Source organism: Gossypium hirsutum, chromosome A09 (assembly GCF_007990345.1).
Source record: "Gossypium hirsutum isolate 1008001.06 chromosome A09, Gossypium_hirsutum_v2.1, whole genome shotgun sequence".
NCBI classification, from domain to species: domain Eukaryota; kingdom Viridiplantae; phylum Streptophyta; class Magnoliopsida; order Malvales; family Malvaceae; genus Gossypium; species Gossypium hirsutum.
In genome coordinates this window covers 54,058,398-54,082,431 of record NC_053432.1, presented here as the reverse complement: position 1 = coordinate 54,082,431, position 24,034 = coordinate 54,058,398, and the positions used below count along the sequence as shown (strand labels likewise).

The 24,034-nt window shown below is 32.3% G+C and overlaps 1 protein-coding gene across 1 annotated transcript; it reads left to right on the top strand.

Moving 5' to 3' along the window:
- The first annotated feature begins 18,626 nt into the window (after positions 1 to 18,626).
- Positions 18,627 to 22,665, top strand: LOC107897760 (3-ketoacyl-CoA synthase 20). Its single transcript, XM_016823332.2, has 3 exons — positions 18,627 to 19,439; positions 20,638 to 21,039; positions 22,090 to 22,665. The coding sequence occupies exons 1-3, from the start codon at positions 18,756 to 18,758 to the stop codon at positions 22,477 to 22,479; spliced, it is 1,476 nt and encodes a 491-aa protein (XP_016678821.1). The 5' UTR covers positions 18,627 to 18,755; the 3' UTR covers positions 22,480 to 22,665.
- The last annotated feature ends 1,369 nt before the right edge of the window (positions 22,666 to 24,034 follow it).

Below are 24,034 nucleotides of genomic sequence, written 5' to 3'. Positions count from 1 at the left end.
AAATTGCCACTATTTTCTTACAGAATAACGATGCTCTATTGATTATGTCATTAGGTCATTCCATAACTCGTATTTATAGGAAAACAGTACAAGAGTTGTACTTGAGCAAGGGATAATTAAATAACAATTTAATAGAAAAAAGTACAATATTCCACTAGATATGGAATGTAAGGGGGGTGACAACAACCCTAAAGGAGACTAAGGTTTATCGCCCCTTATTATATGGAATAAGCTCCTGAGCCCGTCTCATATATCGGGTACAATTATATATGTTATTTGAATTTTTATCCAACACTTATAATTTATCCAACTTAATAACTGTCGAGACCATTTTCAAATTGAGTTTTAGAAAATGGGAATCGACTTTAAGAAAAACGAAAACGGGAGTCGCTGCCAATCTTTTTAGGTGTGATTGGATCACCTTTAAAACATTTTGTTTTAAAATCATTAGTTTTGGTCTACGAAATAAAAAGAACGGGTTCGGGAGTCGGTTACGTACGAGGAAGGATTAGCACCCTCGTATCGCCCAATAATTGGTACCTAATTAATTATCAAATGTCATTAAGGTCGGAAATTAGAAATTTTAAGATGCAATCCTCTTTTAATATTTTTGATTTTTTGTTTTGAAAATTAGGGTTCACTTATATCAAATAAATCAAAATATTTCGTCCAATAAGTTAGGACACCATATTTTTAGGATATTTGGCACTAAATTAGCCTTTTTGAAAATTCCTATCTCGAAACGACAAAACGCCACATCCAGTAAGTTAGGACACAACGCTTTGAAATTCCAAGATAGTTGCTTGTATTTTGAAATTTTTAAAAGTTTAGAAGGGTATTTGACTATTCGAACTCAACGAGAAAAATTGCAACCCAATAAGTTAGGGCACTACTTTTCCTGAAGTTTTCAAACACCAAGCATTGCCTTTTTATTTTTGAAAACTTTAGAGTCTCGTTTTTTAAATTGATGCATGAATGAGCATATTTACATTATGGAATAACATACAATATAACATATTATCAGAATAAGTAAGTAAAAACATGAATTTAAACAAATTTTAAACAACGAACATAGCAAATTAAAAACAAGTAAAATATACATACAAAAAAAAATACGATATACATTAAAAATGAATAAGTAAGCATATAAACTTATAAGATATAATTCTATATACATTTTAATAAACCAATAGACACAAAGAAAAAAAAACGGTGCATAGCATACAATTTAACATAAACATGCCTAAAATCACACCAACATACATGCCAATTCTAAAATACGACTTCTAACAATAATTATAAAATAACATTATAAATGATATGTAGGATTTAATCAACTAAACAATATCGAAATATAAAAAAAACAAAGATAAATAAGTAAAATGTATAAAATAAAAATAAATAAAAATAAGACATTTAAAAGTATAATATAAAAATGATAAAAGAGAACCCCTTTTTAAAATAATGATGTCTACATATAAGTTATATTATAAAATATAGTAGTTATACATAAAAATGTACTAAATATTAATATTACATTTATTTATAAAACTTTAAAGATATATATAACTAATAAAATAATATAATATAATATATACTTTATAATAAAATAAAGGTAATATAAGGAAATATAATATAATATATTTTAAAGAAAAGTATTATGATATATAGTAAAATATAATATGTAATAAAAATATATAAATAGAATATGACGAAATACAATATGATAAGGGATATAATAATAATATAATAAGTATTTTTCATATAAAAATATAGGAAAATAAATAATCTATAATATATAACCTATAAAATTAATAGAATAAATATTATATACATATTAGAAAAATGACGAAATTAAAATAAAAAAAGGGTTGAAAAACTAAGATAGACGAAGAATAAAATAAGAACAAACCACAGAGAGTAAGAACGCAAGAGGGAGAGAAATTTGAGTGAATGCTCTCAAGAATTCTTATTGCTTCCCAAAACTCCAGTGTGTTTTACAATGAAGGGAGAGACCTCTATTTATAGTTGAGCCTCCCCAAATCCAACGGTACAGATCAATTACATCAACAGTTAAGATTAAAGGATATCTACAAATTAAATCTCCAAGATTACAAAATCATATCTTCTAAGATTGTATATCATGTCTAAGATTGCAATCATATCTAAGATTGTATCATATCTAAGATTGCAATCATATCTAAGATTGTATCATATCTAAGATTGCAATCATATCTAAGATTGCAATCATATCTAAGATTGTATCATATCTAAGATTGCAATCATATCTAAGATTGCAATTATATCTAAGATTGTATCATATCTAAGATTGCATATCATATCTAAGATTGCATATCATTGAAGATTATATTTCTATATGAATCTCAAAGAATAATATCAAACATACCTCAATCTAGTTACATGCATGGCCAAACCTCTTAGAAACTTTTCCCCTAGGCACCGAATATTCAAGAGCTTCTTAATCAACTTGAAGATGACCAAATGCCTTAACTTCACTTTCTTCTTTTTCTTTCTTTAGGTACGGCTATTGTGGTAAGGAAAAGGATGAACACTCCTTCTTCCTCCCTTATTTTATTCATCCTTTTTTTCTTTTTAATTCACTTCTTTTATTTATTCTAATCTACTTACCAATATTAAATAATAAACAACATAAACTTGGAGGAATGGAACCATGCTTGGCCGGCCAGTTATCAAGAATTGGGCACTTTGACATGCAAACCCAAACTTTCTCACCTTGTTATTATTTAATCCTTTCAATTTATCTATCATCTTTTCTAAATTTCTCAACTAAGTCCTTTCATGAAAATCCACATTCCTAAGGCTAATTTTAAACCTTTATTATTTCCACACATACACTACCACATTTAATATATGCAATTAAAATTAAAATAAATTTTCTTGTAACTCGGTTTTGTGGTCCCGAAACCACTTCCCGACTAGGGTCAATTTTGGGCTGTCACAGATTTTGTTTTAAAAAATTTCATTTTAAAACATGGCAAGTAAGTTGTTTGTTACAATGATAACAAAAGTGGGCATTTCCATTAGCATGTAGATAGCCACTTCAAAAACTTGCCTAAAAAACAAAATAACAATGCTATCAATTAAAAAGTAAATTCAAATTTATCGAATATAATCAAATTAAACTTTATGAATCTTATTAAAAAACAACTTATATCATTAGGATCAGATTATCATAATACATTTCTATATCAATCTTCTACTTCAACCAACCAATCAATCAATCAATCATCATCATCATCATCATCTTCTTCTTCTTCTTCTTCTTCTTCTTCAATTCATCATTCTTATTATCATCTTCAATTAACATTAGACTTCTAATGTAATAAATTACTTTGGAGTTGCAAATTACATGAACAATTATAGAATAAATAAGAAGGATTTATTATTGTAATTTGGAGAATTTTATAAAATTATAATAGTGATTAGAAAATAAACATAAGGCAAATTTAAAATTAATATCAACATATAATTATAAAAGTGAATTTTTTACATTAAACAATAAAATGAGAGGGGAAAGTAAATAAGGGTAAGCTTAAAATAAATTTAATATAATATGTAAAGTAAACAAAATAATTATGTAATCAATAAATATCATAAATGTAATAGGCCAATTTTGGCCTGGGACCGAAAAACTAATAACCGAAGTTAAAGGATGCAATCGGTCGAAAACAAGCCAAAAAGGGCCAAATTGAAAGACAATCATTAAATTGTGGCCAAATCAAAAAGATGAAGGAAGCCAAGGGGTTATCAAATTTTGTTGACTTGGTAAAAGGCTAAAAATAGAAAGATATTATTTTTATTTTATTTTATTTTATTATTAAATTAGTTAGGCTATTTTTAGTAAACCTCATGTATATAAATAGGGGTATTTCGTTCTTTGAGAGGGGGAGGAATTACTTTTGGGATTACTTTTGGTATTCCTACTTCAATTTGGAATTGGATTATTCTCTATTTTCCTATTTTCATTGGAATTGAATTATTTTCTTTTCACTTTCTATTATGTGGGAATTTTGTCCATTTCATTTCAATTTCTTTGTTTTTTCTAAATTCGTCCAATTGCTTTTAGCCCTTCTGTTTGTTATTTGTTTTGCAATTAAGTTTTCATTATTCTTAATTTCGGCCCTAAAATTTGTTTTGACTACATTTTGGTCTTCCTTGAAGCTGTGTGTTTTGGAGGGTGGGGATTATTTCCCTTTTGGTCCCTCATTGTTATTTGCATGTTCAAATTGGTCAATTTTCTTTTATTTATTTTTGATTTGCCCCAGAATTTTGCTTTAAGGTTCGATTTAATCCTTTTTTTTTATTTTCGCTATTTTATTATCAAATTAGCTAATTTAATATATTATTGCTATTATTTTTATGTTTCTATTTATATTTATTTTGTTATTCTAATACTATTATTATTTATCTAATTTTATTTATCTATTTATATTTCTACTATTATTATATTTCTATTTATTATATTTTTATTTCTATTTATATACTAATATTATTTTCATTATTATTTTTCTTATATATGTTTTTTACTCTTGTTATTAATATTCTATTTATTTATTTATTTATTTTACATTTTTTTGTTATTATCTATTTTAACTTTTTATACAACGCTCATTTCAAATTTTTACACATTATTTACTTTAATATTTTCATATATTATGTATTTCAAACTTTTTTTACACATTATATATTTTGAATTGTTTATATATTATTTTTAAAGAGTTTTATATATTATTTGATCTTGAATGGAAAATAATTTTTTAAAAAAAATTATTTTATATACTTTAGATCGTTTTTATAATCACCCGCGTTTCAAAGAACCCAATCAACATAAGGAAATATTTCGTGTTGGGGAGTTCGAGGAATCGTGCCCTGTCATGCTGGGTTTCGATTTTTCGTTCAACTAAAATACGGAATGTCCTTTGAAAATTTCGTCCATGCTTTTTAAAATTAAAATGAGGCAATATTTCGTGTTTGGGGAGTTTGAGAGATCGTGTCCTATCGTGCTGGGTTTCGATTTTTCATTCGACTAAGATACGGAATATCCTTTTGACATTTCATCCATGTTTTCTTAAATTAAAATGAGACAATATTTCGTATTTAGAAATTTGGTAAATCGTGCCCAATCGTGCTGGGTGGCAATTTACCGTTTAACCAAATTACCGAATATCCTTTTGAAATTTCAAATGCATGAGTTTTGGGAAATTACGAAATGATCTTGTATCGAGGGTTTGAAATATTGTATCCAATCGTGTTGGACATGATATTTTATTCCTTCTGAACGAGAGAATCTCGACATCCAATTCAAGTTATCTAAATGTCTTTTAAAGGAATTGAATTTCAAAATCTTTCTCAAATTTTTGACATTAGGACAATAATTGATCAATACGGTACCAATTTTGGGCGTTGCGAGGGTGCTAATCCTTCCTCGTGCGTAACCAACTCCCGAATCCATTTTCTAGTTTTTCGTGCCAAAAACGTTGTTTTAATAAACCGAAATGCTTTATTAAAATGATCGAGCACAAGGTGACCCGATCACACCTAAACAAAAAGGATTGGTGGCGACTTCATTTTCCAAAATAAAAATGGTTTCGACAGCTTGGCGACTCCATTGGGGAACATAAGAGAGTCAGGCCGTAAAATTGATTATTTTCTGTCCTTTTATCGAAAAATTGAAATTTTTATTTGAAAAATCATGCTTCTTTTTGTCGCATTTTTTGATGTTGTGTCATTTGTTTGTTGTGTTTTAAGGATATTCCTGCATCATCTTGCATGACCGTTGGGGTCACACCTTTTAAGTGGGAGTGAGAAACTATGCCTTCGTGAGGTTTTCACCTCCGCATGGCCATAGAGAAATGTATTCCCCTAAACTGAACTCGACCCACATGAGCCTATAATGGGTGAGGATCGAGGAATCTACTGGTTCAGGTACCCTTTCTCTAGAACTGAGCCACATATAGTGAACCTTAAGAGCCCAACCCTAGTTAGAGCCACTCCAAACCCTAGCGATTACCCAAATAGGTGTCCTATATTGTTTTTTTCCTCCTATGCTAATGTGTTTTGTTTTGTTTATGACTGCATTGCATTACATCATCATAGAAAGGAGATGTTGATTCATATTTGATTACTAAATAGAACAGTTTGTCATAAGAAAACAAATTTCTTGATAAAGTGGATTAAAATACGGTTGTCTGAATATAGTCCAAGTAAACACAACTGAAGAAGGCTGATAGTTCACAAAGGAAAACAAGAATTTACCTGAGGATTCAAGTTGATAAAGATTATTCGAGAGCAGCCATGTTCCGACTTTCTTAAAGGAGCTAACAAGCATCGCGAGGATAAGTAAGTAATAAGTCGCGGCCCAAATCAAGAAAAAAAGGAGCTAGTGGGGGCATCTATTGAAAGCTTGCGAGATTTGAATTTTACAAAGGAAAGAAATTGACGTCTTCGCCTGGAACATGAGGGCAAGGCTGCATATGTAATCCGTTTTATGTAAAGGAATTTGTTTTCTAGAAAAGTTGTTCTAATAGAATTGAATTTAGAATCAACGGCTTACTTTCTTTTGCATTCATTCCATGCATTTGCATTGCATTGCATCATGTGCATTAAACTTCACAAAAGAACCCTAATTAATTAGAAATCGTGTTACAATTACCCTGGAACATCACTACTACACACGGAGAAAAGCCAAAGCTATGGATCAAAGGCTGGAAAAATTGGAACAAATGTAGAGAGAAATGCAGGAGCGGCTGCAAGCACAGATGCAAGAGCAACTAGCCAAGATTCAGTAGGATATGAAAGATCAGATGCAAGAATCACAGAAGGACATGATGAATCAATTAACTCAGTTGTTGCTCGGAGGGCCAGGAAAAGGGAAGAGCCCTATGATCAACCCAGAGGGCGATAGCGAGATCCATACTTATCCTCCAGGTTTCACCCTAGGGAATACCCCAGTACCACCTCAAAGGGTGTCTCTTAATATCAAACCCCAGTATTAGGCTGGTATTTCGGCACCAATGAATTTCCCGACGGGCTTGTGTTCCAAACCCAAGGATGATCGGGTAAATCCTTCGGTCCCCGACTTTGATGAGATGGCAGAGGTAGGGAACCAAAAGGAGAACTCTCAGAGCAGTTAGAAGTCCGATACAAATGGTTGGAAGAGAAATTCAAGGTGCTGGAAAGCGCAGATTATCAATGTGGTATGAATGCTAAAGAGTTGAGTTTGGTTCCAGATCTAGTGCTCCCTCCGAAGTTCAAAATGCCGGAGTTTGAGAAATACAATGGAACCAGCTGCCCTGAGGCCCACATCACGATGTTTTATTGGAGAATGACTGGTCATGTCAATAATGATTAGTTGCTAGTTCACTGTTTCCAGGATAGTCTGAGTGGGGCTACGGCCAAATGGTACAATCAGCTGAGTCGCACCTAAATTAAATTGTAGAGGAACCTAGCACAGGCCTTCATGAAGCAGTATGGCCATGTGACGGACATAACGCCTGATCGAATCACGCTACAGAACATGGAGAAGAAGTCAAATGAGAGTTTCAGGTAGTATGCTCAGAGATGGAGGGAAATCACTACGCAAGTTCAACCGCTACTCTTGGAAAAGGAGACGGCTATGCTTTTCATTAATACTTTGAAGGCACCTTTTATTAACCACATGCTAGAGGGCACGACAAAGAGTTTTATAGACATAGTGATGTCCGGTGAAATGATAGAGAACGCAATAAGGAGTGGAAAGATAGAGGCTGGGGAGAGCGCTAGGAGGTCAGCCCCGAAGAAGAGAGAAATGAGGTCGGCAATGTGAGCATGGATCATGTAAAACCAATCATAATGAATCAACCAAGAATGACGGTCACAGGCCAGCAAGCTTCGTCAAGACAGGAACCCAATACAAGGTAGAATATGAGAAGCCCCAGTTTACTCCCATTCCTATAACGTATCGGAAGCTGTACAAAAATTTATTCGATGCACATGTCGTATCCCCGTTCTACTTAAAACCGTTGCAACCCCCGTACCCCAAGTGGTATGTTGCAAGTGCCCAATGTAAATATCATGCGGGCATTGCGGGACACTCGATAGAGAACTGCACCTCCTTCAAAAGAGTAGTCGAAAGGCTTATCAACATAGGAATTGTGAAGTTCGACGACTCTTCAATCGCTCTGACAATGGAGTAAATGCGATATTTGAAAGAGGGGGCAAAAGGGTTGCGATGCCTTGAACAAGTCAAAAGAGGAAGGAATATCGGGGAATCTGAATGACATATCCAAAGAGAGAATAGGGAATAAAGGTTTCCATATCCTTGCATACTTGGGAATGTTTTGAACAATGAGACTGTGGAAGAGATCACTGTATTTTTAGAGCTAATCTAGAGTAATATTCAAAACACGCTTGTTGCTTTAAGTCTAGAGGCAATAAGAATCCTTTTGTGACATAGGTTTGTGTCTAGATTTTTTTTATTTCAATAAAATACATCTTGTCGAGCAAATATTCTTTCATTTTTTCCATTTCATAATATACATTCTTTTGTTCTTTGGACTGTCTTCTAAATATTTTTTTATTCTTTATCCATGATCATATCATATAAATAATCATCATTAGAATCATTTATTCTTTGGAAATATGCCTTTGTACCTACAATAGGTCCCCAGATATCAACGACAGGAGCAACATTGTAACTGACTCCCTTTTGGGGTGAGATATGTGTTTAAGCGGATCTCAGGACTTTGAAGATGACAGAGATTGTAGCTTATCTCTTGATTTGTTAAGGATGGTAGAACAAGATGAAAAACAGATCCTACTATACAAAGGGTCAGTGGACATTATAAGTAAGAGGTAAAGATCAGTACCTGCATTACCACGAAGACAAAACGAATCGTCATTGAGTTATTCCAAGAAATCAAAGAGGTTTTCGCTTGATCATGTCAAGATATACCCGTGATATTAAGACTTGTGGATGATAAAAATATCTATACGGTGTCAAATAGACATATGTTAATAGCTTCACGGTAGCCACGCTAATCATAAGGTTTGGATACTATTGATCCACCATGGAAGGGGATTGCATTAGCTATTTAGTGAGACAAAATTCATGTGCCTCATTCATTTTTTCACAGACTTTCTTTATGTGGGGCATGGATGTTATCAGGTCATTCTTAACTAATATACATTGATTCATCTTGGCAGTCGTCAATTACTTTAAGAGGAGGGTGAAAGTCACTTCATATGCCAATGTTACAAAGTCATCAAACCCCCCTAAAAAAAAGGTTATAGTGAAATGCGACCGAGACTTGTAAAGATTGACATAAAGAAGTTACAATTTACCCTCTATGCTTATCGAACGTCGACCAGAACTCGTTGGGGCAACACATTGCTCGTTGATTTATAGGATAAAAACGGTATTAAAATCAAGATTCTTTCTCTCCAAGCTTCGATTGAGTCAAGAATTAGATGAAGCAGAAGGATTCAATGAACTTAATTGAAGAAAAGAGATTGAAAGTTACCCGTCAAGGTCAAAACATACCAAAAATTAAGGATGCGAGTTTACAATAGAAAGGTTCGCCCTAGAGAATTCCACGAGAAGGACCTGACATTGAAGATTTCTATACAAAAAGACTTCAGAAAAAAGTGGATCCCAAATTGGGAAGGACCTTATGTAGTAAAGAAAGCCTTCCTAGAGGAGCATTGATATTGACCGAGATAGATGGAAAGAACCTACCCAATCTGGTGAATTTGGATTTAGTCACAGTTAACAGTTTAAAAAAACACAAAAGAAAAGAAAAAGAAACAGGAGAGGCCAAGGCGAAAACCCGTAAAGGGCGCCTTGAGACCAAAGGGGATCTGAGTTGAAAACCCGAAAAGGGTGGCTCAAATTTGGATCAAAGTGGGGCATATAGTGGTCTGAGGGCATCGACAAAGTGTTCCGGATCCCCAAAACACAGATTGAGCTCAAAGTGGTCCTCAAGAAGTTGGTATAGAGAAGCTCAAGCTGCGATATATGGAGCACCTAGCATTCCATTTTACCCATTTTTGGGATTTGATATCTTTGACTATCTTATTCTTTTCAAGATACATCCTAATAAATTTCCTTCTTAATTGCATTTTGCCATTCTTGGTTAACTTACTTGCTTTGAGCTATGTTTCTGGTCCGTGGTTATGATCTTTTTCAAGCATTTTGCATTGAAGTAATAATTAGTGGACTAATAATATTTTCATAAAAGGAGTTTCGCATATTACTCTGGAAGTTTCTAAATAATACAGGAGCCTGAAACGGGACTATTATTTAAAACTCACCAAGCTTAAGTGTTGGAAATATTTAAGCCCAAATTGAAATTATCTTCTTAGGTTTTCTGTCAAAGACATTCGTTGAGCAAAAAGGAAATTACATTAGTATTATAATCCTGGTAAAGAACGAGCAATGGGATTATTCTCGAGAAAAGAAAAATGGTATTTTGTATTCATGCAGATATCAGGCATATACATCTATTCATTACACCTAGGAAATGGTGTAATAGATCAAATTGATTGAAGATAATGCAAATCTTATACTTCTGAGTTGCAGTAGGATAGATAGAAGAAATCAAATGACTATTCCCCTAAAGTTGCAGTGGGAAGCATAAACTTTACGTCCCAGAAGGTATAGTGGAAGAGACTTTGAAACTACAGTGGGGGCAAGCCAGATGAGCAAAATGGGTTGTTTCTATGGGTTTTCGTTGGAAATGCTAGTTAAGCAAAAAGGCAGCGTAATACAACGGTGATAAAACTCTGATGAATAACGAGTGATGATACTTTAAGCGTTTAAAAGGAATCATTCTCATGACATTTCTACATTCATAGCATTCATAGCGCATTTGGTTAGGAGCATCTAATTCATTTTGATCATAGCATTCTAATCAATTTGGCACAAAAATAGGCATATGAAACCGAGTTTACAGGGTATGTTCCCCAGAGGACAATGCAGTGACATCGGTGAATTTACAGGTCTTATCTTCTTGAGGTAGCAAGAAAGCAGACTGAAAATTACAGATCTTATCTCCATGTATCGGCTATGAAGCAAATCGAAAATGGCGAGTTTTATCTCCATATCTCAGCTATGGAGCAGATTTTAGCCACCAGCCTTATCTCTCTAAAGTAGCAAGAGAGCAGGTTGAAAATTGCAGGTCTTATCTCCATGTATCGGCTATGGAGCAGATTTTAGCCACTAGCCTTATCTCTCTGAAGTAGCAAGAGAGCAGGTTAAAAGTTACGGATCTTATCTCCATGTATCGGCTATGGAGCAGATCGAAAATGGTGAGTCTTATCTCCATGTTTCAGCTATGGAGCAGATTTTAGCCACCAGTCTTATCTCTCTGAGGTAGCAAGATAGTAGGTTGAAGATACAAGTCTTATCTTCCTCAGGTAGTAAGGAAGTAGACTAAAAATTACAGATATTATCTCTATGTATCGGCTATAGAATAGATCAAAAATGGCGAGTCTTATCTCCACGTATCGGCTATGGAGTAGATTTTAGCCACTAGCCTTATCTCTCTAAGGTAGCAAGAGAGTAGGTTGAAGATACAAGTCTTATATTCCTCAGGTAGCAAGGAAGCAGACTAAAAATTACAGATCTTATCTCCATGTATCGGCTATGGAGCAGATGAAAAATGGTAAGTCTTATCTCCATGTATCAGCTATGGAGCAGATTTTAGCCACCAACCTTATCTCTCTGAGGTAGTAAGAGAGCAGGTTGAAGATACAAATCTTATCTTCCTAAGGTAGCAGGGAAGCAGACTAAAAATTACAGATTTTATCTCCATGTATCGGCTATGGAGCAGATAAAAAATAGCGAGTCTTATCTCTATGTATCGGCTATGGAGTAGATTTTAGCCACCAGCCTTATCTCTTTGAGGTAGCAAGAGAGCAGGTTGAAGATACAAGTCTTATCTTCCTGAGGTACCAAGGAAGCAGACTGAGAATTACAGATTTTATCTCCATGTATCGGCTATGGAGCAGATTTTAGCCACCAGCCTTATCTCTCTAAAGTAGCAAGAGAGCAAGTTGAAAATTGTAGGTCTTATCTCCATGTATCGGCTATAGAGCAGACTGAGAATTACAGATCTTATCTCCATGTATCAGCTATGGAGCAGATCGAAAATGGCGAGTCTTATCTCCATTTACGGATATGGAGTAGATTTTAGCCACCAACCTTATCTCTCTGAAATAGTAAGAGAGCAGGTTGAAAGTTACTATCTTATCTCCATGTATCGGCTATGGAGAAGATCGAAAATGGCGAGTCTTATCTCCATGTTTCGTCTGTGGAGCAGATTTTAACCACCAGCTTTATCTCTCTGAGGTAGCAAGAGAGCAGGTTGAAGATACAAGTCTTATCTTCCTCAAGTAGTAAGGAAGTAGACTAAAAATTACAGATATTATCTCTATGTATCGGCTATAGAGCAAATCAAAAATGGCGAGTCTTATCTCCATGTATCGGCTATAGAGTAGATTTTAGCCACTAGCCTTATCTCTCTGAGGTAGCAAGAGAGCAGGTTGAAGATACAAGTCTTATATTCCTTAGGTAGCAAGGAAGCAGACTAAAAATTATAGATCTTATATCCATGTATCGGCTATGGAGCAGATCAAAAATGGCGAGTCTTATCTCTATGTATCGGCTATGGAGCAGATTTTAGCCACCAACCTTATCTCTCTGAGGTAGTAAGGGAGCAGGTTGAAGATACAAGTCTTATCTTCCTGACGTAGCAGGGAAGCAGACTGAAAATTACAGATTTTATCTCCATGTATCGGCTATGGAGTAGATAAAAAATAGCGAGTCTTATCTCCATATATCGGCTATGGAGTAGATTTTAGCCATCAGCCTTATCTCTTTGAGGTAGCAAGAGAGCAGGTTGAAGAAATAAGTCTTATCTTCTTGAGGTACCAAGGAAGCAGACTGAGAATTACAGATCTTATCTCCATGTATCGGCTATGGAGCAGATTTTAGCTACCAGCCTTATCTCTCTAAAGTAGCAAGAGAGCAGGTTGAAAATTGCAGGTCTTATCTCCATGTATCGGCTATGGAGCAGACTGAGAATTACGGATCTTATCTCCATGTATCGGCTATGGAGCAGATCGAATATGGCAAGTCTTATCTCTATTTATCGGCTATGGAGCAGATTTTAGCCACTAGCATTATCTCTCTGAAGTAGCAAGAGAGTAGGTTGAAAGTTACGGATCTTATCTCCATGTATCAGCTATGGAGCATATCGAAAATTGCAAGTCTTATCTCAATGTTTCGGCTATGGAGCAGATTTTAGCCACCAGCCTTATCTCTCTGAGGTAACAAGAGAGCAGGTTGAAGATACAAGTCTTATCTTCCTCAGGTAGTAAGGAAGTAAACTAAAAATTACAGATATTATCTCTATGTATCGGCTATAGAGCAGGTCAAAAATGGCGAGTCTTATCTCCATGTATCGGCTATGGAGTAGATTTTAGCCATTAGCCTTATCTCTCTAAGGTAGCAAGAGAGCAGGTTGACGATACAAGTCTTATATTCCTCAGGTAGCAAGGAAGCAGACTAAAAATTATAGATCTTATCTCCATGTATCGGCTATGGAACAGATCAAAAATGGCGAGTCTTATCTTCATGTATCGGCTATGGAGCAGATTTTAGCCACCAACATTATCTCTCTGAGGTAGTAAGAGAGAAGGTTGAAGATACAAGTCTTATCTTCCTGAGGTAGCAGGGAAGCAGACTAAAAATTACAGATTTTATCTCCATGTATCGGCTATGGAGCAGATAAAAAATAGCGAGTCTTATCTCTATGTATCGGCTATGGAGTAGATTTTAGCCACCAACCTTATCTCTTTGAGGTAGCAAAAGAGCAGGTTAAAGATACAAGTCTTATCTTCCTGAGGTACCAAGGAAGCAGACTGAGAATTACAGATCTTATCTCCATGTATCGGCTATGGAACAGATTTTAGCCACCATCCTTATCTCTCTAAAGTAGTAAGAGAGCAGGTTGAAAATTGCAGGTCTTATCTCTATGTATCGGCTATGAAGCAGACTGAGAATTACGGATCTTATCTCCATGTATCGGCTATGGAGCAGATCGAAAATGGCGAGTCTTATCTCCATTTATCGGCTATGGAGCAGATTTTAGCCACCAGCCTTATCTCTCTGAAGTAGCAAAAGAGCAGATTGAAAGTTGTAGGTCTTATCTCCATGTATCGGCTATGGAGTAGACTGAGAATTATAGATCTTATCTCCATGTATCGGCTATGGAGCAGATTGAAAATGGCGAGTCTTATCTCCATGTATCGGCTATGGAGCAGATTTTAGCCACCAGCCTTATCTCTCTGAAGTAGCAAGAGAGTAGGTTGAAAGTTGCAGATCTTATCTCCATGTATCGATTATGGAGCAAACTAAGAATTACAGATCTTATCTCCATGTATCTACTATGGAGCAGATCGAAAATGGTGAGTCCTATCTCCATGTATCGGTTATGGAGAAGATCGAAGACAGCAAGCCTTAACCCCCTAAGCAGTAGGGTAATAGGCTGGAAAATACAGATCCCCCCTAAACAGTAGTGGAGCAGATCAAAAACAGAGAGCCTTAACTCCCTGAGCAGTAGGGTAACATGCTAAAGATTAAAGATCTTATCTCCCTAAGCATTAGTGGAGCAGATCGAAGACAATAAGCCTTACCCCCTAAGTAGTAGGGTAACAGGCTAAAAATTACAGATATTATCTCCCTAAGCAGTAGTGTAGCAGATCGAAGATGGTAAGCCTTATCCCCTTAAGCAGTGGAGAAACAGGCTGAAAATTGCAAATGTTATCTTCCTAAGCAGTAGTGGAGCAGACTGAAGATTACCAGATTTTATCCCCTTTAAGTTCCAGTGGAGTAGATCGAAGCTACAAGTCTCTTCCCCTTGAAACTTTAGTCGAAGATATAAGTCCCACCTTTCTGAAGTTGCAATCGAGGCTACCTGAAGAAAGGAAGCATCAATAAGTCGAGACTCTGCAGGTCCAGGCAAAATTGGCCCTTTTATAGTCTTTCCTCCATTCTCGTTACACGACAATGATTAAAGAGGGGCAGCTGTAATAGGCCAATTTTGGCCTGGGACCGAAAAAATAATAACCGAAGTCAAAAGATGCAATCGGTCGAAAATAAGCCAAAAAGGGCCAAATTGAAAGACAATCATTAAATTGTGGCCAAATCAAAAAGATGAAGGAAGCCAAGGGGTTATCAATTTTTATTGACTTGGTAAAAGGCTAAAAATAGAAAGATATTATTTTTATTTTATTTTATTTTATTTTATTATTAAATTAGTTAGGCTATTTTTAGTAAACCCCATGTATATAAATAGGGGTATTTTATTCTTTGAGAGGGGGAGGAATTACTTTTGGGATTACATTTGGTATTCCTACTTCAATTTGGAATTGGATTATTCTCTATTTTCCTATTTTCATTGGAATTGAATTATTTTCTTTTCACTTTCTATTATGTGGGAATTTTGTCCATTTCATTTCAATTTCTTTGTTTTTTCTAAATTCGTCTAATTGCTTTTAGCCCTTCTGTTTGTTATTTGTTTTGCAATTAAGTTTTCATTATTCTTAATTTTGGCCCTAAAATTTGTTTTGACTACATTTTGGTCTTCCTTAAAGCTGTGTGTTTTAGAGGGTGGGGATTATTTCCCTTTTGGTCCCTCCTTGTTATTTGCATGTTCAAATTGGTCAATTTTCTTTTATTTATCTTTGATTTGCCCCAGAATTTTGCTTTAAGGTTCGATTTAATCCTTTTTTATTTTCGCTATTTTATTATCAAATTAGCTAATTTAATATATTATTGCTATTATTTTTATGTTTCTATTTATATTTATTTTGTTATTCTAATACTATTATTATTTATCTAATTTTATTTATCTATTTATATTTCTACTATTATTATATTTCTATTTATTATATTTTTATTTCTATTTATATACTAATATTATTTTTATTATTATTTTTCTTATATATGTTTTTTACTCTTGTTATTAACATTCTATTTATTTATTTATTTATTTTACATTTTTTTGTTATTATCTATTTTAACTTTTTATACAACGCTCATTTCAAATTTTTACACATTATTTACTTTAATATTTTCATATATTATGTATTTCAAATTTTTTTTACACATTATATATTTTGAATTATTTATATATTATTTTTAAAGAGTTTTATATATTATTTTATCTTGAATGGAAAATAATTTTTTTTTAAAAATTATTTTATATACTTTAGATCGTTTTTATAATCACCCGCGTTTCAAAGAACCCACTCAACATAAGGAAATATTTTGTGTTTGGGAGTTCAAGGAATCGTGCCTTATCGTGCTAGGTTTCAATTTTTCGTTCAACTAAAATATGAAATATCCTTTAAAAATTTCGTCCATGCTTTTTAAAATTAAAATGAGGCAATATTTCGTGTTTAGGGAGTTTGAGAGATCGTGTCCTATCGTGCTGGGTTTCGATTTTTCATTCGACTAAGATACGGAATATCCTTTTGACATTTCATCGATGTTTTCTTAAATTAAAATGAGGCAATATTTCGTATTTGGAAATTCGGTAAATCGTGCCCAACCGTGCTGGGTTGCGATTTACCGTTTAACCAAATTACCGAATATCCTTTTGAAATTTCAAATGCATGAGTTTCGGGAAATTACGAAATGATCTTGTATCAAGGGTTTGAAATATTGTATCCAATCGTGCTGGACATGATATTTTATTCATTTTGAACGAGAAAATCTCGACATCCAATTCAAGTAATCTAAATGTCTTTTAAAGGAATTGAATTTCAAAATCTTTCTCAAATTTTTGACATTAGGACAATAATTGATCAATACGGTACCAATTTTGGGCGTTGCGAGGGTGCTAACCCTTCCTCACGCGTAATCGACTCTCGAATTCATTTTTTAGTTTTTCGTAGACCAAAAACATTATTTTAATAAACCAAAATACTTTATTAAAATGATCGATCACAAGGTGACCCGATGACACCTAAATAAAAAGGATTGGTGGCGACTCTGTTTTCGTTTTAAAGTCGATCTCCGTTTTCCAAAATAAAATTGGTTTCGACAATAAATATACCTCGTCATTAATTAAAAATGATATTTTTTTCTCTCTCTCTAGCGCCATCGTCATCTGATATGACTTGAATTTCCTCTTTGAAAATCATTACTTTAATACTTTATTATTTTTTAGACATTTCAAACTTACCAATATCAATAATTTCTGTTCTTTTCTTGAGATATTATTAGATGTTTAGTTTGAAAATAATTATGTGTTGAATTCTATTTATAATAGTAAATCTTAATTTTAATTGTATATAACTATAACACAATTAAATGGTAATTAATTTAAAATAATATATTAATAATTAATTAACATAATCAATTGTGTAGTTCAAACTCTATAAAAAATATTAAAAAAATATTGATATGATTCTATTTATTATTAATTAATATTACTTATTATTAATACGATGAATTCAACAACTCAATTGTGTAGTACAAATGAATGAAAAATCTATTATTTTAAAATTAATTTTTAATGTTAATTTAGTGATATAATGAACAATAAAATGTATCCTTTTCGATTCAAAAGGTTCTCTAAACTCATACTTTTATATATACTAGCTTTTAACGTCACATGTGTTGCATGTGATTTTATGCATTTAATATTTAATTAGTTTTTTAATATTACATTTTTAATTGTAGTAATTAGAGTAAAATAATAATTTTTATTTGAATTATTGAATATAATTCAAATAGTATGATAGAAAATTTTAAATAATAATTAAAACATTTTTAACATATTCAACATACAATATAATTTTACTTTATGTAATTAATACAAAGTAACATTATTAAAAAAATAACTAATTAACATACTTAACATTAATATTAATTATGCGATAACTAAGATAATTGAATTAAATTCAAGTAATAGCTCTATTAACACAACTTTTGTTTACACCAATTTTTTTAACTAATAATTTTAAATTATAATTATCACAATTTTTTTTTTGTATTTTTTATGCTTAGAATTCTATTCAAGTAATAATTTTATTTTAAAATTAGCTAAACTCTTTTTAACTAATAATTATAATTATTTTTAAAGGTATAAATATTACAACTATTTTATCAATTCTGAATTAAATACTATGAATATTTTTAAAAGTGGATTTAGTATTATGATAGAAAATAAAAGATATTCTAATCAGCTCAAAAGTTTTTCTAAACCCGTATTTTTATATATGTTATAGATTATAGATTTTAATTATTAAATATAATAGTCATTTGATAAAAAAATATGAGTAGCTTAAATCCATTTAGATATGTATATATTTCTTATTCTAAAAATATATATTTAATATTATATTGAATTGGGTTAGATGGATTAAACTCTCAATTTCTTTAAAGTATTAAAATGATACTATAAATGTGTATTCCTCAACCATACTATATGTCTGACACTAAGTAGTTACGTGTTAAATCATTATTATTTTTAACTAACATAAATGTGTATCCATCAACCATACTATAAACGTATTTCCCTCGTCAATCGTCATGTTGATATAAAACTTTAAAGAGAATGCAAATGGCCTAGCTGGATCAGACTCCGCCTACTTAAATTTCTTTCACATTTTGCAAGCTTTTCCCACATTTTCTCGACAAATATTTTTATCCAACAAAGATCATGAACCCAGAAAACGAACATGATCCACAAAATAACTTCAAATTCAAACTCAAAGCTTTGAACCTCTTGTTTCTAGCGTTTTTCGCCATCATCTTAGATCCTTTTTGCACGTTTTCGATTCACGATTTGGTTCACATAATCCGCCATGAAAACTTAAAAACAATCACAATATCCTCATTTTCTCTCATTTTCTTAGCAACCCTTTACTTCAGAAACCGTCGTAGAAAAGTTTACCTACTGAATTTCGCATGTTATAAGCCTAAACCAGATCAAAGATGCAGCAAAGAACGTATAATGAAAATATTTGCAGGCACTGGGAAATTCACAGAAGAAAGCTTAGCATTCCAAAAGAAAATCATGGAGAAATCAGGTGTTGGTGATAAGACATATGTTCCGAGAGATATGATGGCGGTTCCAGTTAAAAAAGGAATTGCAGCGGCGAAAAAGGAAACAGAAGAGGTTATATTTGGAGCCATTGAAGAGGTATTGGAGAAAAGTGGGATGAAAAGTAAGGATATAGGGATCCTTGTGGTGAATAGCAGCGTGTTTAACCCAGTGCCGTCGTGGTCCGCCATGATTGCCAATCGATTTAAGCTTAGACACGATGTTTTGAGTTATAGTCTTGGTGGGATGGGTTGCAGTGCTGGAGTTATCGCCATTGATGTTGCTAAACAACTTTTGCAGGTTTGCTATTACAAATTCCATCTAATTTAATTATGAGTGATTTTCAAATTGGTTAAACTATGTTATAAGTTAATGTAATTTTTACAAATTTAAAATTTAGTCTTTCTACTTTTATATTTAGGAATTTTAAAATTTGTAAATCTGAAATTTAAAAAAAAAAAAGAAGAAGAGGTTCATTGGGTAGCCATGGAAATAGGAGCGAAGCCAGATTAATTGTTTAGGGGGTCGAATGAAATTTTAATTTTTTATAGTTTATATCTTTATAATTTTTAAAGGATTAAATCAAATTTTTATAATTTTAGAAGGGTCAAAGTATAATTTTACATTTACTAATTTAAAATTTTAAAAAAAAAATTAAGAACTTAAATAGTAATTTTTCATTTTAAAGGGCCAGGGTTATGCCGGCCCTCAAATTCGCTGCATGGAAAGAAAAAGAAAGAGCTTTGAATGCAAGCTTCACTCCATCGAATTTAACAAAAATAATTTAACAATTTTGAAATATAAAAGTACAAATAAATTCCTAGAAATACGAATAAATTCCTAAAAATAAATGTATAAAAATTAAATTTCAAATTTAAGAAGAGTATAAGGGCTTATGGCATATTTTAACTTTTTCAATTTATATTGTGCATGTTTATTTTTGGCATAATTATAAATTTAACCTCTAATGTTTACTGTCAATAAGGTTCTTATTCTTTTTTTTTAAAGCTAAATTTGATTATATTGACTAAAACATTATTTTTAAATAAAAATACTGACTAAAACATTATTTTTAATTATATTGGCATGGCAACCCGTGTGGCAATCTACATATACTTCATATTGACATAGCATCATTTGTCTTATACTCTATGTCAACAAATAATTTAAAACCTATAAAAGTACTCAAAAAAATAAAAAAAAATTGATTTTCGAAAAAAATAAAAATAAAATGTTCACAAAAAATAGAAAGCATACATAGATTGCTATGCGGGGTTCCATATTTAAAATTTAAATGCTTTAGTCAATATTTCCATTGAAAAATAACAATTCAAATATTCTTTTTGTTTTTAAAAAGTTAACGATCAAATTCGATTTTTTTTAAAAGTTGAGAGTAAAATTTAGCTAAAAAAATAATGGTAAATTTTACAAAAGAGGTAAATGTAAATAGCTAAAATTTTCATTTTGCTTTATATATATGTATATATAATATATATAGGTGCACCCAAGGACTTATGCTTTGGTGGTGAGCGCCGAAAATGTCACTAAGGACTCATATTTAGGCAACAATCGAGCAATGCTACTTTCAAACACCCTATTTCGAGTTGGCGGAGCTGCCATCCTTCTATCTAACCACCCATCAGACCACTACCGATCCAAGTACGAGCTGGTTCACACCCTTCGCACCCATGAAGGCGGCAACGATGCCAGCTACAAATGCGTGCATGAAGAAGAAGATGAACAAGGCAACATTGGCGTCGCCCTCTCTAAAAATCTCATGGCAGTTGCCGGAGAAGCCTTGAAAGCAAATATCTCAACACTTGCCCCACTCGTTCTTCCCTGGTCCGAACTTCTCCTTGTTGTTACTTCTTTGGTTGCAAGAAAATTCTTCGCAAAAAAGGTACTAGTTTTTTTCCCCGAATTTTTATATTTAGACTTGTTTAACGTAGTGATAGATATTAGTATTAATTTTTGGGGCCTATTTTTTTTTTTTTTACTTTTAGAGGGCTTGATAGAATTTCTAAAAATTTTGAAAAGCTTAGTTAAAAATTTCAAAAAATTTAAGAGGCTTAATGATAATTTACAAAATTTTCAGGGCCTAAAATCTTCATAAAATTTAAAGGACCTAACAATAAATTTCCAAAATTTGAGGGAGCCTTGGCTTCAATGAAGATAGGCCTCTATGTCGGAGAGTCGAGCTATGTGACCATCTAGGTAATCCTGGTTCAAGTTGGGATTGGACATGGTAATCCTGGTTCAAGTTGGGATTGGACATTGGTAATAATATCCATATATGTTATGCTTAAATTTTTATTTGAAGTAGTAGCTCTATTTTAAAATTAGCATAATATTTGTCGATTGAGTCTTAGCTTAATTGACATGGATATTATTACCAATGTAGCTAGGAGGACGTGGGTTTGAATGTGTTAAAACGCATTATCATCTAATTTATAGGTTGGGAAGGGCTATGGCTAATTCTAGGCATTGTGTCAAAAAGAACATATATGATCTGAACTCATAAGGAGATTATTCAAAAAAAATAGCATAACATTTTTAATTAATTATTGTAAATTAAATTATAATTATTTAAAAAAAATATAATTCTACCAACTTCAACTTCTAATAAATTATAATTGTTTATAAATATATAAATATCACATATTTTTTTGAATAATCTTATTATAGGTTCTCCTCATATATTATCTTTTTGACACAATATCTAAAATAATTCTTAGTCTCTCCCCAACCCATAAATAGGAGGATAATGCGCTTTAGTATAGTCAAACCCATATTGAATATATTATCCATTCCAATCGAGCTAAAACTCAATCGAAGTAATAATTTTGTTCAAACTCTTCAAATATTAGTTCAATTTGATTGAACATGTCTACTTTCTATTAAAAAAAATCTGCTTCCTCGCAAACTAATAATGAGTTGATAAAAATAACAGGTGAAACCCTACATTCCAAATTTCAAGCTAGCATTCGAGCATTTCTGCATTCATGCAGGAGGAAAAGCAGTGTTGGATGAATTGCAGAAAAGCTTGAACCTTGGTGAATGGCAAATGGAGCCATCGAGGATGACTCTTTACAGATTCGGCAACACTTCGAGTTCTTCATTGTGGTATGAGTTGGCTTATTCTGAAGCTAAGGGAAGGATCAACAATGGCGATAGGGTTTGGCAAATAGGGTTTGGATCAGGCTTCAAATGCAACAGTATGGTTTGGAAGGCATTGAAGAACATCCATCCTTTAGTGGAGAAGAATCCATGGATGGATGAGATTCATGATTTCCCTGTTATTCTGCCTAAACATGAACCACTTTCGAGTTCAACTATCTAAACCAATCAAAATCTAGAATATTTAAAAATAAAGCAAATTAAATATTTAGTAAGTTATATGTGGTTTAAATTATAGACTTAGCAAGATGAACTATCTAAATGAATCAAACTCTGTAATGATTAAAAATAAGGTAAATTACATATTTGTATGTATCATTTAAATTGAAGTTTTCGCCCTTAAATTAAACTTGTCCATCTATTTATGTTTTTCCAATTGAATCACTAATGTAAGTGTAAGTTCTCTTTTGATTTTTAGTGCAATTATTTTAACAGATGGTTAAGAGTTATGATGAAATTTATCAAGGAGAAAACATAAAAAAGTTATGAAATTTTGATAAATTTTCTTAATTGATTGAGTAAAGTTGTTAAGAGAAAATGAGTATGGTTTTAATTTGTATAAAAATAAATAGAATATGAGCCATATGTAAAAATATATTTAAGCCTAGTTCTTAATGGTGTAAAATGGAGTCTTGTGATTGGTTTATAAAATGTAATAAGTTTATTTATTTATATGATTCAAAAATGAATTTTTAACAACATACATAAACAGAGAAACTAATGTTCTATAAATTTGTATATTGATTCTATCAACGAGTGCATATATACAATAGAGTCAGTCCTAAAAAGAAAAAAAAATAGAGATATAAATAAAACCTAATCCTTAAAAATCCGCTATGTAATCTATTCCTAGAAGTTTATTTCTATAATTATACAAAGTATTCCGTAACACTCTCTTTCGAGTTGGAGCATAGATATTAATCATACCTAGCTTGTTACAAATATAATCAATCAAAAGTCCATTTAGGGCTTTTCTAAAGATATCTTCCAATAGAGCTCTTGTTTTAATATAACCTACAGAGATGAGTTTTTGTTGAAGCTTCTCACGAATAAAATGACAGTCGTCTTCAATGTGTTTGGTTTGTTAATGAAGCATTGGATTGGAAGATATGTGAAGAGCAACTTGGTTATCACACCATAGCTTTGCTGGTAGCAACGTTTTGAACCTGGTTCATTCAATAGTTGTTCTAGCCATACAATCTTACTGATGGCTAAAATGTTCATATTTTTTACCCCCTAGTCTCACACACAGTTTGTTTCATAGCACTATATTTTGACTCTGCACTTGATAGAGATACTAGATTTTGCTTTTTCTTTTTTCTAAGAAATTAGATTTCCTTCAATGAAAACACAATATCTTGTAGTAGATCTCTTATCTATCTTAGATCATGCCCAATCTACATTTGACAAGTATTCAATATTAACGTACCCATAATTCTTACATAAAAGACCATGTCTCGAGTCCCTCAAAAAAAAAGACCATGTCTCAGAGCCCCATTTAGATAACACAAGATTTGTTCTAATGTTGCCAAAGGTTTAATTTTTGGTGTAGGCATGAATTAATGTTAGATTTTCAGAGAAAAAATTATGGAAATGAGAAAACAACAAAGCCAAGAGAAAAGTAGAAGTAATTGGAATGGAAGGAGTATATTTTATTGAACTAAAACTAGTGTTTATACAGTAAACAAGTTAAGAATTATAGACTAAAAATAGGTTAC